The 16,989-nt window shown below is 44.4% G+C and overlaps 1 protein-coding gene across 1 annotated transcript; it reads right to left on the bottom strand.

Moving 5' to 3' along the window:
- Positions 1-3,231: 3,231 nt before the first annotated feature.
- Positions 3,232-16,160, bottom strand: RPE (ribulose-5-phosphate-3-epimerase). Its single transcript, XM_040357456.1, has 5 exons — positions 16,081-16,160; positions 14,940-15,079; positions 11,413-11,547; positions 7,189-7,275; positions 3,232-3,689 (listed from the first exon to the last, which is right to left on the bottom strand). The coding sequence occupies exons 2-5, from the start codon at positions 15,075-15,077 to the stop codon at positions 3,567-3,569; spliced, it is 483 nt and encodes a 160-aa protein (XP_040213390.1). The 5' UTR covers positions 15,078-15,079; positions 16,081-16,160; the 3' UTR covers positions 3,232-3,566.
- Positions 16,161-16,989: the final 829 nt, after the last annotated feature.

Genomic DNA, 16,989 nt, shown 5'->3' with positions numbered 1-16,989 from the left:
CTCTATTTCTCTCTCGCTCTGAATGTGTCTCTCTCTCTCTCTCCCCCCGCTCCGTGTATGGTAATACGTCACTTCCGTGACAAATTGTGATGGGTTCACTGAAGGGTAGTGTCGTAAATCCTGTGGAACGTATCGCGCATGCGCATTTGTCCGCCACGTGACTTCCGCAGCATTCTATGATAGGCAGCAGAATGTGACAATACACCGGTGTACACAATAACACTGTGTGCGATTCCCATGTGCAGTACAATGTTGGCCCATTCATTTGATGGGGATGAAATTGTGCTGAAGCGCACCAAGAGTTATAAGACGCACATTCTTCTACTGTACCATACGATCCAATGCAGCATTACATTTGGGACCTGCATTTGTGGTGTCATTAACTGCACTGCGTTTTCAATGCAGTGCGAGAAACACACATGGAATGCAGGTTTCCCGCACTGCCCGCTGGTGCGAACTGGCCCTTAGTCCGGCTGTGTGGGATTTTCTTCATATATCAGGAAGGTCCCATAATAAGTGGGACAGTTGGGAAGTATTGTGGATTGATTTGTACTAGAAGGGGGCAAGATTTGTGTTTGGGGCACTGGCATACCAGGCGGGGGGGGGGGGGGGGGGGGTGTCAGGCCACACCCGGGTGACACCCAGGGCCGGCTGCTAAATTGCCTCCACCACTCACTAACACAGGAGAGCGGAGCAGGAGACAGAACGGGAGAGAGACACAGCAGTGCTTAATTGACAGCGGGAGCTGCCAGGGTTAATTTTTCATATTAACAAGCTTATGATTGGTTGCTAGGACCAGCAAAACCAATCACCTGCTGGTTAACTCCGGCAGCTCCTGCTGTGTATTAAGCGCTGCTGTCTCTCTCCTCCATTCTGCCCCCTGCTCTGCTCTCCTGTGTAAGAAGAGGCAGAGCTGCGAAGGGTAGGGGCTGTGTGATGTAAAGGGGTCCAAAGATTTAGGGGGATGCTGTGTAATGTAAAGGGGTCCAGAGATGTAGGGGGATGCTGTGTAATGTAAAGTGGTCCAGAGGTGCGGGAGCTGTATAATGTAAACGGGTCCAGAAGTGTGGGGGGGGGCTGTGTAATGTAAAGGGGTCCAGAGCTGCAGGAGCTGTATAATGTAAAGGAGTCCAGAGGTGTGGGGGGCTGTGTAATGTATAGGGGTCTAGAGGTGCGGGGGCTGTGTAATGTAAAGGGGTTCTTTCTACATTTTACCCAGCAGTTATAGTTGCAGTCCTATAGATTTCTATTGGGTTGCACGTTTTTTTCCTGCATTTTCTGAAAGTGCACCAAAAGTCTTGCATGCTGCATCTTTGGTGCGGTTTGGGGTGACACCATGTTTTACTGCACCAGGTAACACCAACCTTAGTGATGCCACTGGCAGTAAGTTCTGGGTCACAGTGCGCATTGGCACTACACGTGATGTCACTTGACGTCAACGCTCTGTGCGCTGCCTGACGGGGGGGGCGGTACAAGATATAGGATCTGCCCTGCGTGCCAAATGCTCTAGGTAAACCCCTGTGTCCATATAATTATACCAGCGAGACCGCGTCCATGTTTGTATGGGAGGGGGGGGCAATAGAGAGCTGGACCCGGCTTGTGCTGTAATGACCTGTCAGTCTTTTCTCTCCTCCTTTCTGGTTTGAGGGAAGAGAGATCACTTTTCACACTCAGTATCAGAGCTGCTATTAGAGATCACAGGGGTAGAAATTCCCACCTCATAGCACAAACATTCCCCCCAATCTCCACTCCTGGCTCAAATTGCCCCAAACTCTCCTCCTAGCAAATACCCCCCTGAAATCCTGATTACACTTCTCAGCACATATTAACAAGCTGCCCATCCCCCCTTCTCCACAAACATCCAAAGCACAAACTATTATTCCGCCTCATTGTGTACAATTTCCCTGTAACCTTCCCCCCCTCCTGTCACTACAAAACTCCTCCAGCACATGAGAGAGGATCACTCTTAAGGCCTGTACACACGATCGGATATTCCGACAACAATTGTCCGATGGACGTGTTTGCTAGAAAATTACTTAAAACCCCCAAACATTATATATAGATTTTTCTAACACCCTAGAGAATAAAATGGCGGTCATTGCAATACTTTTTGTAAAAAGATGCAACCTATAGAATTTTTTTAAACGTCGCCTATGGAGATTTTTAAGGGTAAAAGTTTGACGCCATTCCACGAGCCGGCGCAATTTTGAAGCGTGACATGTTGGGTATCATTTTACTCGGCGTAACATTATATTTCCTTACTGCCTGTTTAACCTCCTAAATACCACTTGAAAGCACAGAGGACAAAGTAATGTTATAGTCATATTCTGCTCCCTATCGCAGAATGCTGCGGAAGTCATGTGGCGGGCAACTGCGCATGCACTCTAATGGCAAATGTGATGCGTTCCAGGGGATTTACGACACTACCCTTCAGTGAACCATCACAATTTGTCACGGAAGTGACGTATTACCATACACGGAGCGAGGGAGAGAGACCCATTCACAGCGAGAGAGAAATAGAGATACATTCAGAGTGAGAGAGAGATTGTGTACATATATTTTATACTGTATAACGGAACTAATGCACATAGGGGAGGTAGGTAATCCCCTCCCTGAGCCCCGGTTCTCTCTCAGTATCTCTATATCTGTATCCCTCTCTCGCTCCGATTGCATCTCAGTATCTCTATATGTCTATTTCTCTCTCGCTCTGAATGGGTCTCTCTCCCCCCGCTCCGTGTATGGTAATACGTCACTTCCGTGACAAATTGTGATGGTTCACTGAAGGGTAGTGTCGTAAATTCCCTGGAACGCATCACATTTGCAGTTGGCCGTCACGTGACTTCTGCAGCATTCTGCGATAGGCAGCAGATTATGACACTGCACCGGCTCAATCCGGGGACTGTCCCCGGAAAAATCGGGGAGGTCTGGCCAGCCTAGTTTACCAGCACCTCCTGATTCACACGATGATCAGCTGTGATTGATCACGTGGTAAGAAGCCTCTGACAGAGGCTCCTTATCACGATCCCAGTTGCGGCGTGTCAGACTGACACGCCGCGATCGGTGCACGCCGGCATGTTATCCTGCTGGATGTCATATGACGCCCAGTCAAAATAACAGAGCCACTTCCCGGACGTCAATATGCTATTGACCAGGCAGGAAGTGGTTAAAAACCTTTTTGCTTTGATATCAGTTATCTGTTGCAAGCATTCTAGGCAAACACTCGATTTCAAATAAGGTACAATAACCATTTTTATGTGAAACATACTTTCCCAGTGAATGAGTCTCTTAAGAAGTGATCAAGACAGTACAACAACTCAGAGTTTGGACCCACTTTAACTTTTTTTTTCTCTCCACAGAATAAATCTAGCCATTTTCAGTAGCAAATAAATTTGATACACAAGAAAAAAAAAAAAAAAATTCAACCACATCTGTCTTCCAGTCTTTAGCCAAAGAAAAGCTGCACTTTGAAGGTGGTCAATATTGTGCCACACTAGTCCATTTCCCAGGGCCTGCTCTTGGTATGTGAATGGTTTCACAGTGGTCCGATAAGGGCCAGAAGGAGGATTTCATCGATCAAGGGAGCGCTTCTGAATGGCTTCACAGCAGGCATTTCTAAGCAGATTGATCACAGTGCGTGGGTCATCACTTTTCATAACTGCACTTCCAGATACAATCATATTAGCTCCAGCCTGTAAAAACATGACATTATTTGCAAGTTAACACGTGGAACACAGACTAAAAATTTCTCCAAGTGCCCACACAATACAGGTAAGGCAGGCCTTAGGACACAAGATGAAAGGCCACCACATCCAGGAGTTTTCTCACCAAAATCCATTTTATTAAAACTTATCATCAGGGTATCAAAATAACACAAAAGGAGAACACTACAGAAGGATTATGGGCCCCTACATGTTAAATGTCGTTTAATTACAATATATGTAAAGTTATGCACACACTTAATGGTATACAACTATTGGTCAAGGAAGATGAAGAAAAAATTTAGTAATTTGGTTAAATCACAGAAAAGAAAAAAAGAAAATAAATATTGGACTTGAAAAAGGTGTTGTGCAAAACGCAACGTTAAACAGTGTTAATTCTTATATCCCAAAGCGGTAAGACCCCATTCACACCTGAGCGTTTTGTAGCTTGAAGCCTGAAGCTACAAAACGCTGGAGGGGGAAAAAAAAAAAAAAAATCTATTCTTCTCTTCGGAGATGGTTCACATCTCACTCCAAAACGCCTGCAGCTCAAACAAGTTCTGGGACATTTTTTTGGGGCGTTTTTCTGCTTTTTACATTGGTGACCTTTTGACCTGTAAAAATCGCGGTAAAAAAACGCCTGAAAACGCTATGCTCAGGTGTGAATGGGGCCCAAGGATAAAAACTAGATTTATACATATAAAAACCACACATTCCAACATCCTGATACGGTACTATCAGCACCCCCTAGTGTCCAGCCTATAATCACTGTCTATTGCTGATAGTACTTTCCGAGAATGCTGAGATTTATGATTGTGTGCATCGTTTTAACATCTATACTGTTTAGGATAGAAAAAAAAAATACTTTTAACGGCATGTTTTGTTCATATTTGAGAGGCAACACCTTAAGGTCTTATTCATACCATGTGCAGAGATGTGAGTTTTTCCGCACAAGTTCTGCAAGGGCAAAGAGAAAACAATTGTGCATATTTTCCATCAGTTTTTTTGCATGTGTGGTGTGAACAAGGCCTTAAAGTCCAATTTTTGCCCTCTTTCTGTAATCGTACAAATTAACAGGGATGTGGTGTTGTGTTTATCTACTGACATAGCCAAAATTAATATAGAAATATTCAGATAATAGCAAGCTTAGAAGTACAGCTCAGTGTTGAGCAGCTGCTCTATAAGCTAACAAAATCTTGATACAAGCTGGTTTAAGAATTTATGAGGAGACTCCGGGCCTTTAAATAGGATTTAAGTGGATACCAAAGTTTCTTCCCCGCATGCAGTACACACTCACCAAAGGTAAAGCTAAGCAGGCACTTCTCCTGTTAGGCCCCTTTCAGACGGACGGCTGTTTTGCCGCAGTTAAAAGCACTAGAAATGTTTTGTGAAATTCAAGGCTCCAGGCACTGCGATTAGCTGCATTTGCACATTGCGATTACATGCGTTTACGTGCGTTTAACTGCGGCTGCGTTTAGCTGCGGTATTCATTTCCATAGCAACCATTTGTTTCTTTTTTTTTGTTTGGGTCCCTTGAATTCTAAAACGCTGCTATCCGCAGTTGACAAAAAAGACTGCGATTACCTGCGGTTATGTGCATATAGCTGCGCTACATCGCACCTGGACGCATTCAATTCTATTTTTTCTATTCGCACCAAACCGCATGTAACGTAATCGTGCGTAAACGCTGTGTGTGAATGGGGCCATAGGAAAACATTGTGTGCTTTTAGCTGCGGTAGAAAAATAGAAAATCCGCAGCTAAAAGCACCATTCTATCCGTCCGTCTGAAAGGGGCCTTAGACACATGTGGAAAAGTATTTGGAACAAATAATACAGATAAATTCAGTAAGTCATAATATAGAAGGCCTCTTGTCTGAATGAGGCCTTTCATGTAGGTTTTATTTCCTTGTTAAGGCGATTTGTTTTTCTTTACCAGCAATACTTGCTCAAAGGGACACATTTTTAGGCTTGTTATTCATTGTTGAGAGTAAAACTGATTTACTGGCCCCTACAGCCTTTAATGATTATCAAACTTGTGCTGAAAAATTGATTCTGAAAGTCTGAATCTGATTCAGAGCTGTGGGTCAAAAGGGAAAGTGCTTAGTAATGGTACATTGGTGGGGTCCACTGTGATTGACTAAAATGACAGCGAAGTCACAATCTCTTCTACAAGGCAATCTGTCATGGCTGCAGAGGCAATCGGCAAACTACACATATATAACACACAGCTCAAAAAATAAATAAAAGGAACACTTGGTTTTCAGAGCTCAATGAGCAGAGAGCTGCAGACTGTCAGTCACACTCACAGTTCATATACACTATATCACGGGTCTTCAAACTACGGCCCTCCAGTTGTTCAGGAACTACAATTCCCATCATGCCTAGTCATGTCTGTGAATGTCAGTGTGTTACAATGCCTCCTGGGATGTGTAGTTCTACAACAGCTGGAGGGCCGTAGTTTGAGGATCCCTGCACTATATTGTCAAAAGTATTGGGACACCTGGTGTGTGTTGTATTTTACACACAAACAAACTTTAGTGGAACCCCGTAGGGTTCAATATTGAGTTGGCCCAACTTTAACAGCTTAAACTCTTCTGGGAAGGCTGTCCACAAGGAGTGCGTCTATGGGAATACTTGACCATTCTTTGTGAGGTCAGGTACTGATGTTGGATGAGAAAGCCTGGCTCGCAGTCTCCACTATAATTGATCCCAGAGGTGTTCTATCGAGTTGAGGTCAAGGCCCGTAAAGTTCCTCCACCACAAATTTGCTCATCCATGTCTTTACGGACCTTGATTTGCCGACTCAATTTTGAACCCTATGGACCAAGACTATGATTTTTCCTTTTCACACTGGGAAATTTGTTTAGGCACCTTTGTGCTAAAAAGAGCACCTGAGAAAACCTCTCTCAATGCTCCCCGGTGTGAAAGCCCGAGTGCTTTCACACTGGGGCGGTGCACTGGCAGGACGCCAAAAAAAGTCCTGAAAGCAGCATCTTTGAGGCGATTTAGAAGCAGCGTATTCACCGCTCCTAAAGCACCCCTGCCCATTGAAATCAATTGGCAGCGGCGCTTTAACCCTGTATTCCACCACTAGCGGCGGAAGGGGGTTTAAAAGCTTCCCGTTAATGGCCAAAAAGTGCCTCTAAAACTAGTAAGGCACTTTACTGCTAACACAGCCACGGTGTAGTGTGAAAGGGTTCTTAATCTGACAGGTGCAGTCTATTGCAAAGTTTACAGTCTGTGCAGTGGATCCTTTGACTTTTTTAGGCTCATCTCCCTAGTGTAGTAACACTTTGAAAACAGCCCCACAGAATCAGATAAGGACCAGCAATAATATTGTGGCCACAGGCTCTAGACATTGCAAAAGGCCATAGACCCGAGCATGCACGGTCTTTCATCTTGACTTACAGTTATATGACTTTACAAAAGCTCAAAATTTAGTCAAGGATGTGCTTCAAATATGAACCTTGAAATAGCCTGATGAAATTACCTCAGCACATCTGTGTATATTTTCTGGTCCAACACCACCATCTACCTCTATATCCAGTGAAGGGAACTGTGACCTTAACCATTGTACCTGCAATGAAAAGTACAAGCAGAGAAGTTTCAAGACACAGTAGGATCAATGGGACAGTGAAACAATGTCTGCTATAATAGGCCACATATGAAAATTCAGATAAAATAAGACTATCAAGTATGGTCAGAATGAAACATTTTAATAGATAAATTATATATATATATATATTTTTTTTTTCACAGCTTATTCTAGATGTGTTGGCTTCTTTCCCTTGGTGATCCTTGTTAGCCTAAGATGCTATCCTGATTTGGACTATAAACACCTCCCACTTTATTTTATGTCTGTAACCTAAGGAAGTGCTTTGGAGTATTTTCCTGTAGCACAAAAAGGTTTGCAGCACTACAATCTAATAGCTTCCTTTAACTTAGTGCAGTCCTCCTTCACTTACCTCATCCTTCCATTTTGCTTTTAAATGTCCTTATTACTTCTGAGAAATCCTCACTTCCTGTTCTTTTGCTCGCAACTACACACCGTAATGCGAGGCTTTCTCCCTGGTGTGGAAAAAGCCTCTTGGGGGGGGGGGGGGGGGGGGCAAGCAGGAGTGTCAGGACGCCCCCTAACACACAGCTCCTTTATCTGCAAAGTAGAGAGTGTCCTGACACTCCTGCTCGCCCCCTCCATAGGCTTTTTCCACAACAGGGAGAAAGCCTTGCATTATGTGTGGAGTTACAGACAGAAGAACAGGAAGTCAGGATTTCTCAGAAGAAATAAGGACATTTAAAAGCCAAATCAAAAGGATGAGGTAAGTGAAGGAGGACTGCACTAAGGTAAAGGAAGCTATTTAGGGGGATTTTTTTTTTACCTTTACAACCCGTTAATCATGAAAAACGTTTCCACATGTGTCCAACAGAAGTGGCAACACACCAGAACCAAAAGGTTGTCTCCAGTAAGAGAACAGCACAAACGCTTAAATGTAGTTCCTCCGTGATCAGATCCTCAGGATACTGTGCTTGAAATCTCCAACTTCCACAAAATTACAGTGTGCCATGAAAAAAAAAGTGATCCAAAGTTTCTTCCCTGCATGCAGTACACACTCACCAAAAGGTAAAGATAAGCAGGCTTAATTAGGCAAGGTTTTTCACCTTAATGCATTAAGGTGAAAAACCACAAGACTTTAAAACTCCTTTAACTACCAGCCTTTGGTTTACGTGAGTAGACACTTCTCCTGTTAGACACATGTGGAAAAGTTTTTGGAACAAATAATACAGATAAATTCTTTAAGTCATAATATAGAAGGCCTCTTGCCTGAATGAGGCCTTTCATGTATGCGTTATTGCCTTAAGGCGATTTATTTTTCTTTATTAGTAATACTTGCTCAAATATATAGAGCTGCTCTATTCTGGGCAAAATGAGAATCTCGATTCTCTTGCTTAGACTAAAGATCACGATTCTCTCAAGATTCTCAAAAACTGAATGCCAGAAATCGCCCCCACCCCCCCCAAATTAATAAATAAACCTGTGATTTATCTGAAAATATGAATATATAAAAAACAGACCAGTGATATGTCTATAATGTTAAAGACCATATAACTCCTATGAAAAAAGCAGAATCAAATTTCCTGATTAATACATCAGAAGCTTAGCAATAGCTACAAGTTAAAAAAAAAAAATGCTGTATGCACTTTATGAAAATCCACGTTAGGATTGTTCTCTGTCATTTTGATGTATATGGAAATGCAGGATAAGGGATTTCTTGTCTTCCCCATTATAGGAATGTTTTTTTACTATCCTTGTACTTTATATGCAATGTAATTTCCTGTGAATGTGTTTATGGCGAATAAAAACCTTTAAAAAAAAAAAAAAAAAAAAAACACATCAGAAGCAGTACCGCCGGCAACCACTGGGTGGCACATGGTGCAGTTGTACAGAACTGTGAGAGAAGCCCAGGCATCCAGCGGCGCAGGCTGCTGACGTTGGTTCCGATATCGGAGCCATTTGCATTCCGCGCTGGTTACGTGGAACGGGCGGTGAGAGAAGAAAATCGCGGGTCATGCAGCCTGGAGATAGCTGGGGGGGTGAATCAAGATTGCGATTCTCTCCGCGATTAATCGTGCAGCTCTACTCAAAAGGACACATTTTTAGGCTTGTTATTCATTTTTGAGAGTAGAACTGTTTTACTGCCCCCTACAGCCTTTAATGATCATCAAACATGTGCTGAAAAATTTATTCCGAAAGTCTGAATCTGATTCAGAGCTGTGGGTCAAAAGAGAAAGTGCTTAGTAATGGTACATTGGTGGGGTCCACTGATTGACTAAATGACAGCGAAGTCACAATCTCTTCTACAAGGCAATCTGTCATGGCTGCAGAGGCAATCAGCAAACTACACATATATAACACACAGCTCAAAAAAATGAAAGGAACACTAAAAATACCTCAGATCTCAAAGGGGAAAAATATCATGCTGGATAGTTATACCGATATGGACTGGGCAAAAGGATGACATTCTTTAAAAGGAAGTGAAAAAATGATGCAGCAAGCTAGTCAATTTTGCTTTCATTGCAGCAACTCAAAATGGTCCTCAGTTTGTATGCATGTCTGACAACACTGGGGCATGCTCCTAATGAGACGATGGATGGTGTCCTGGGGTATTTCCTCACAGATCTGGACCAGAGCATCACTGAGCTGCTAAACAGACTCGAGGTGCGACCTGGCGGCATCAGATGGACCGAAACATAAGGTCCCAGAGTTGTTTTAATTGATTTAGGTCAGGCTAGCGTGGGGGCCCTTCAATGGTATCAATTCCTTCACCCTCGGGAACTGGCTGCATACTCTCACCACATGAGGCCGGGCACTGTAGTGCACCAGGAGGAACCCAGGACCTACTGCACCAGTGTAGGGTCTGACAATGGGTCCAAGGATTTCATCCCGATACCTAATGACAGTCAGAGTGCCATTGTCTAGCCCAGTGTTTCTCAACCTTTTTCCAGTTGGGGCAACCTTAAAAAGTATTTTCAGTCTTGAGGCACCCCAGTCCAAGGCTTGGTTCACATTAAGGTGTGTCGCATAACACGCGCAAAATCGCGCTCATTCCTGACACACAGACAAATGCTCTGCTCTTTAGGGGGTACCATTAATTCTTAATGGTACCCCCACGCATTGGAAAATGTGGGGTGCTTTTGCTGCAGTGCAATAAAAAAAGGGTTGGGGGCTCGTTTCCCTGCATTTTTGTGGGTACGGAAGCCCATTGAAATGAATGGGCTGCCCTACATGCAGATACACAGATGTGAACCAAGGGCTTGTTCACATGTCATAGGGGCGGTAAAACCACATGGTTGGGCTGTTTTTACCACCCCCAACTTATATGCTATACTTGTATACCAAGGGTGAATGGGGCTGCACTGCAACTACCCCGCAACTGTGTGCATTTCACAGTTGCGGTATAGTGATGCTGCATTTACAGGCTTAAAACAGGTGGTAAAGAGGCAACATAATGCCTCTTTACCGCCTGTCAAATACCTCTGAAAAGCGATCTGTGCATGGATTGCTTTTCAGAGGAGCAGCAGTCCTTGCTGCTATCAAACAAGCCCTACAAAAGCCATTCTGATGGTACAGGAACATACACACACATGCTTACACACGCATGCACACACACATACAGACACTCACAGGTGCACACACACATGTATAAAGCCATTTTAAAATTAATCTAGCTTAGTACCTTTCCAGATTCCTTTTCAGCCGGGTACTGCACTCTAGGGGGAAGCAGAGAGCACAGCACACTCCTCTGCACTTTACTTTCACTTTTGAAGCTGACAGAGCTTCTCACAGTTTGGCAGGAGATCGGGCTCATCTGACTGCCTTCTCTCCACTGACCCCACGGCACACTGGTTGAGAAAGGCTGGTCTAGCCTGTAGAGGTGTGTGCGTCCCTCCATGGATATGCCTCCCCAGACCATCACTGACCCACCACTAAAACAGTAATGCTGAACAATGTTACAAGCAGCACAACATTCTCTACGGACTAAGACACCATTAAATGTCATGTGCGTGTAAAGGCAGGTGTCCCAATACTTTTGGCAATATATTGTATATAGGTCTTCTCTATGACATTCCCAAAGACTTGGGAAAAGGCATCTTTTTTATAATACCCCTTCTTCCCCCCCCCATGTATGTTAAGTATAGTAGCAGTTAATTTTACCTTTGGCATCATGTCCTCCATGAACTTCTGCCCTCCAAATCCAGGCTCCACTGTCATAACCAAAGCCATATCAATCTGACTTGCCCATGGTGCCAGATCTTCCACTGTAGTATTTGGTTTAATTGCCAGTCCCACCTGTGGAAGACAAGCATAGGAGTTCAGATAAGACAGTATTAGTATATGTAAACCCAATATTTTTTTTTTTTAAAGTGAAATTATAGATTTGTACCAGTCTCTTGCGTGAAAATTAAAAGTCAGCAGCTACAACAACTGTAGCTGCTGACTTTTAATAAACTGCCACTATCCTATCCCATGATCCAGCGGTGTGCTCAGCCGTTTTTCTCCGTGTGTCATCTCGCTGGCATCTTTACTATGGGCACCTGGCTGTGACAGCTTGCAGTTTAACACCCAGATGCCCACTTTGCATGCGTAACCTGTCTTGTGTTACGAAAATTCTGCGGGGTGTTAGAACTTCGGGTACCTGTCAAAAGCTCCATTTCACAAACAGGAGTGGGGGAGGAGAAGCTCCGATTTAAAGCTTTATTCTATGAATAGATTTTTTTTCAAAACTTCCCTGAATTTCTTAAAGTAAAATGTACATGCACTTCCAACTCCCTTTCACCCCCAAGAGCTTACAGCCCCTGGTTTCGACAAACCCTCCAACATGTACCGTGCAGTGCCTGCTTAGCAGGAACACAAGAGCTCCATCTTCTCCCCTGTCAGAACAGCGATCTGCCTTGCTTACATAGGCAGATCATCATTCTGCCTCTATTGGGAACAATCACAGGTGGCCAGATATCGGATCCGCCGGACCCGCTGATTGGCTTCCCCCGTTTCCAATCAGCACCGGATCTCACCGCCCAGTGGCTATTGCACGAAATGTCATACAGGTACGTAGTTTTGTGCAATGGAGTCGACCTGCACAACCAGTACAACTGTGGTAGGAGGTTGGAAAGTGGTTAACCACTTCAATACCAGACACTTTCGCCCCTTCTTGCCCAGGACAGCTTTCAGCGTTGTCGCACTTTGAATGACAATTGCGCGGTCATGCAACACTGTATCCAAACATTTTTATAATTTTCTTCCCACAAATAGAGCCTTTCTTTTGGTGGTATTTGAGCACCACTGGGGTTTTTATTTTCTGCTAAACAAACTGAAAAAAATAAAAAGAAAAAGAAAAAATAAAAGAAAAAAAAGAAAACACACTGATGGGGAGCTACTAACAGGCGCAGGCCATTGGCACTGACAGGCGTTATTTATAGGGCACATGCTGGCAGCTGATGGGCACCACTGATAATCAATACGCCAAATATCAGCCCACCCCCCCCCCCCCCTCTCTGAAAGGGAGAGCCGCTGAACGGCTCTCCCCGTCAGCGTGAACCAAGAAAATACTTTTACCGGCACTTCCTGGTTCACGTGATGATCAAGTGGTAAGAAGCATCCGTCAGAGGCTCCATATCACGATCAAAGATGCAGTGTGTCAGACCGACACACAGCTCCACAGATCGCTGCACTGTGTGCCGGCTTGTTATCCTGATCACGTCAAATGACGTCCGGTCTGGATAACAGAACCACTTTGCAGGCGCTATAGAGTTAAAAATAGCGCCTGCAATCCGCCCTTAAACAGCTGCTCCATTGTCTCCAGTGTGAAATCCCAAGGGCTTTCACACTGGAGCGTTGCGCTAGCAGGACGGTAAAAAAAAGTCCGGCTAGCCACATCTTTGGAGCGGTGTGTTTACGGCTCCTCCACCGCTGCTGCCCATTGAAATCAGTGTGACAGCGTGGCTATACCTCCCGCAATGCGCTGCTTCAGCAGCGCATTGCGGGCGGCTTTAACCCTTTCCGAGCCGCTAACGGGGGTAAAACTGCCCCGCTAGCGGCCGAAATGCACCGCCAATCCGCCCATAGCGTCGGTGGTAAAAATAGAGTTTTAGAGAAAGGGGTCTTAACCACTTCCCTACCGCCTCATTGTGAAATGACGGCGGCAGGAACTCCTCCTCGATCCGGGTGGACGTCATATGACGTCCTGCGTTCCCGGTGATCTAGGGCGCGGGTGCCCGCGATTGTCGGTAATCACGGCAGGAGTGTGGATCTGTGTGTGTAAACACACAGATCCACACTCCTGTCAGCGGTTAGGAGACCAATGTGTGTTCCCAGTACAGAGGAACACACATCGGTCTCCTCCCCTTGAGAGTCCCCTCCCCCTACAGTTAGAACACACCTTAGGGACACATTAACCCCTTCAACGCCCCCTAGTGGTTAACCCCTTCCCTGCCAGTCACATTTACACAGTAATCAATGCATATTTATAGCAAATCGCCGCCAATACTAGTAAAAAAAATAAAACAAAAATGCCATAAATCTATCACCTATTTGGTAGACGCTATAACTTTTGCACAAGCCAATCAATATATGATTATTGCGATTTTTTTACCAAAAATATGTAGAAGAATACGTATCGGCCTAAGCTGGGGGAAAAAAAAAAGTTTTTTAAAAAAAAATTGTGATATTTATTAAATAAAAAAAGTAAAAAAATATTGTGTTTTTTTTAAATTGTCGCTCTTTTGTTTATAGCGCAAAAAATAAAAACCGCAGAGGTGATCAAATACCACCAAAAGAAAGCTCTATTTGTGGGAACAAGATGATAAAAAAAATGTTTGGGTACAGTGTAGCACGACCGCGCAATTGTCATTCAAAGTACGACAGTGCTGAAAGCTGAAAATTGGCTTGGGCAGGAAGGTGCGTAAGTGCCCGGTATGGAATCGGTTAATGGGAGCTCCTAGAGAATGCATTGGGCTAATCGAGCAGACCATCTCCTGAGAGTTCCCTCTAGCACCTGATCATATGGCTGGATGAGCAGAATTGGCAAGTATATACAATATACAAGGTATTCTTTAGGCTGGGTTCACACTGAAGAACGCAGTGGCTCACAGGAGGAGTCCAGTGTGTCTCCATTTACCTAAAATGGACCAAAGCAGGCATATGACTCCTGTGCAATTCACACCAGAGCCGATGTGATGCGCGACTCAGCTCCATAGAGTGCCGGTCACGATCTCCTGCTGTGCAAATTGGATGCAAGGAAACAAGCATCCACTTGGCAATAGTGTGAACCCAGCCTCAATGTGTTTTAACCATGTGTTCAGCAGTATATCTGGAGCTCAGCTTTAAAGCTAGGCAAACTGCTAAACATATAGTTAAATAACATGTATGGGAGTGTAAAGACTTATTTTATCAAGCCAGTCTTGACAGCAGAGACAAGATGGTAAACTTACCTTCCTCTGTTGCAGTTAGACAATAATGCCTAGTCACCTCCCTGCATGGCTTTGAGTAGGCGCCCACACATACTGACAGTCTATGGAGGTCAGAAGGATGTAGTTATGGTGTCAGCCTCACACAAGCCAGGCAGCGGTATCAAAATTTAAACTCAAAGATCGTATTTAAATATTTGCAGGTAACATTTTCTGTTTTGGGCCTGCAATTTACACCATCATAAAAACATACCCATGTGCATTAGCCATGCCACTCACCTTCATGCCACTTTCTCGTATGTCTTTAATAAGAATTCCAGGGTTTTCTGTAGCCTCCAGGTGAAAGGTATACTGGTTAGCACCAGCAGCTGACATGGGTTTCACCCACTGCTCTGGTTTAGCCACCATCATATGCATGTCTGCCAATGAAAAATAGAAAACATGAGGGCCGTATACATTCAGATACTGTCAGGTTAAAAAAGATGGTCACACAACTGTTGGAAAAAATGGTTAGGCTCTTCTCAGTGGAGCTGAACAAAAAAGGTCTGTTCCCTTAGCAAACTGGCAAACAAAAACTGAGGTATGCTGGGAAGGAGGGGTTATTCTGGGCTATCCTACAGTTTGCCAGTGTCCAATCCTCCTGTATGGGGCAGTATAGCTAACAGTACCTGAATCCACAGATTTCCTTCACGTGTTGTAGCTATGGGATAGGAAGTAACGGGAAGTCTCCCAATGGGGAAAAAAACACACACACAAGTTATGTGCAGACCAAACTATGTCCAATGGTCCAAGACACAACAGTCAATCAGCAACCAACTTTCATTTCAGATAAACGCTATATAATTAGGGCCAGACAGAATTGCTGGGAAATACAGTGATCACAGAAAAAAAAAGTGACAGACAGAAAAGTGCTTCTTCGCTCAAAAAAGCCGACCATGAAGTGAAAAATGCAAGCAGGCGAGTGTTGTCTCTCCTTGTTGTGTCCTCCGAAGTGATCCTATTCCTGGCAAGTTCTCCAGTGTAATAGGATCACCGGTAAAACAGCGCTAAATTTGGCTGGCTGCTATAGGGAAATGGAATTTTCATAACCTCACTGGTCTATGCTCTGCCCTAGGCCCCATTCACACTGGGGCGGGAGGTGCGGTGGCGGTAAAGCGATTTACCGCTAATTTTGCGGCCGAGAAAGGGTTAAAACCACCCGCAATGCGCCTCTGCAGAGTGGGGTCCCATTGATTTCACACTGGAGAGACAGCAGCGGCTGTTTAGGGTCGGCTTGCAGGCGCTACTTTTAGCGCAATAGCGCCTGCAAACCGCTCCCGTGTGAAAGGGGTCTTATTAAATACAATAGTAGATCTACAACATCTATAAAATTACTATATTTATTGAAATATTTAACAAATGTTTGAACTGTGGATCTTACCAAAAAACGGGTCATTTCCCAGTTGCTTTCGTAGACATTCTACAACCGGATGTCCAAATGTGATGTTGGGAACAAAATGTCTGCAACAAGAGGGAGAGCTCTGTAAAAATTACAGGACCACAAACGATTGTAAAATATACTTTTGCACAGAGCAAGTATACCATTTTGATTATTTTATTTAAAAAAAAAATACCCTTTACAACCGCTTTAAGGCAGAAGCTGCAGGCAAAAAAAAGAAAAAAGGATTGTCATGTAAAATTAAATGACATCTAATGATGGGTGTCCCATTACTGGCAGCTGCTGCATTTTGTAAAACTATTTCATTCAATCCGGACCCCCTGTAACCTTCAAACTTTCTGCAGAGACTCTTAGGGTCCTTTCACACGGAGCAGACCGTTTCTGTGTCCGCTCCGTGTGTCCGCAAAGCTCAGCGGGGATCCCCGCTGAGCTGTCGGCGGATAGGGCGGTCCCCGCACACAGTGCAGAGACCGCCCTGTCTCTGCTCCCCCCTATGGGGGATCGGATGCAGACGGACCGTCTGTCCGCCTGCATCCGATCCGTTCCGCCGAACGGATGAAAAATAGGGTTTCTTCCGTTCGCAAAAGCGGATCCCGACGGACGCGGACGCTAGTGGATGCTCCATCCGCTAACGGACGCGATCCCATAGGGATTCATTACAAGTCCGTTAACGGACTTGTAATGAACGGATGAACGGTCCCGCTAGTGTGAAAGGACCCTTAAGGTCCCTGGTCTACTACACTGATCATAGTGGACTGCTCGCTGTACACCTCATCCATTCATACAATATCTTGCATTCTTTTCACAACATACAAGATGTTCTGTGATTGGAGTAAGATAGTGACGTTCATTTGCACCATGTACATTCAGAAAATACCTTGAATTGAAAAA

Source organism: Rana temporaria, chromosome 6 (assembly GCF_905171775.1).
Source record: "Rana temporaria chromosome 6, aRanTem1.1, whole genome shotgun sequence".
Lineage (NCBI taxonomy): Eukaryota > Metazoa > Chordata > Amphibia > Anura > Ranidae > Rana > Rana temporaria.
This window is presented reverse-complemented; position numbering and strand designations above follow the sequence as displayed.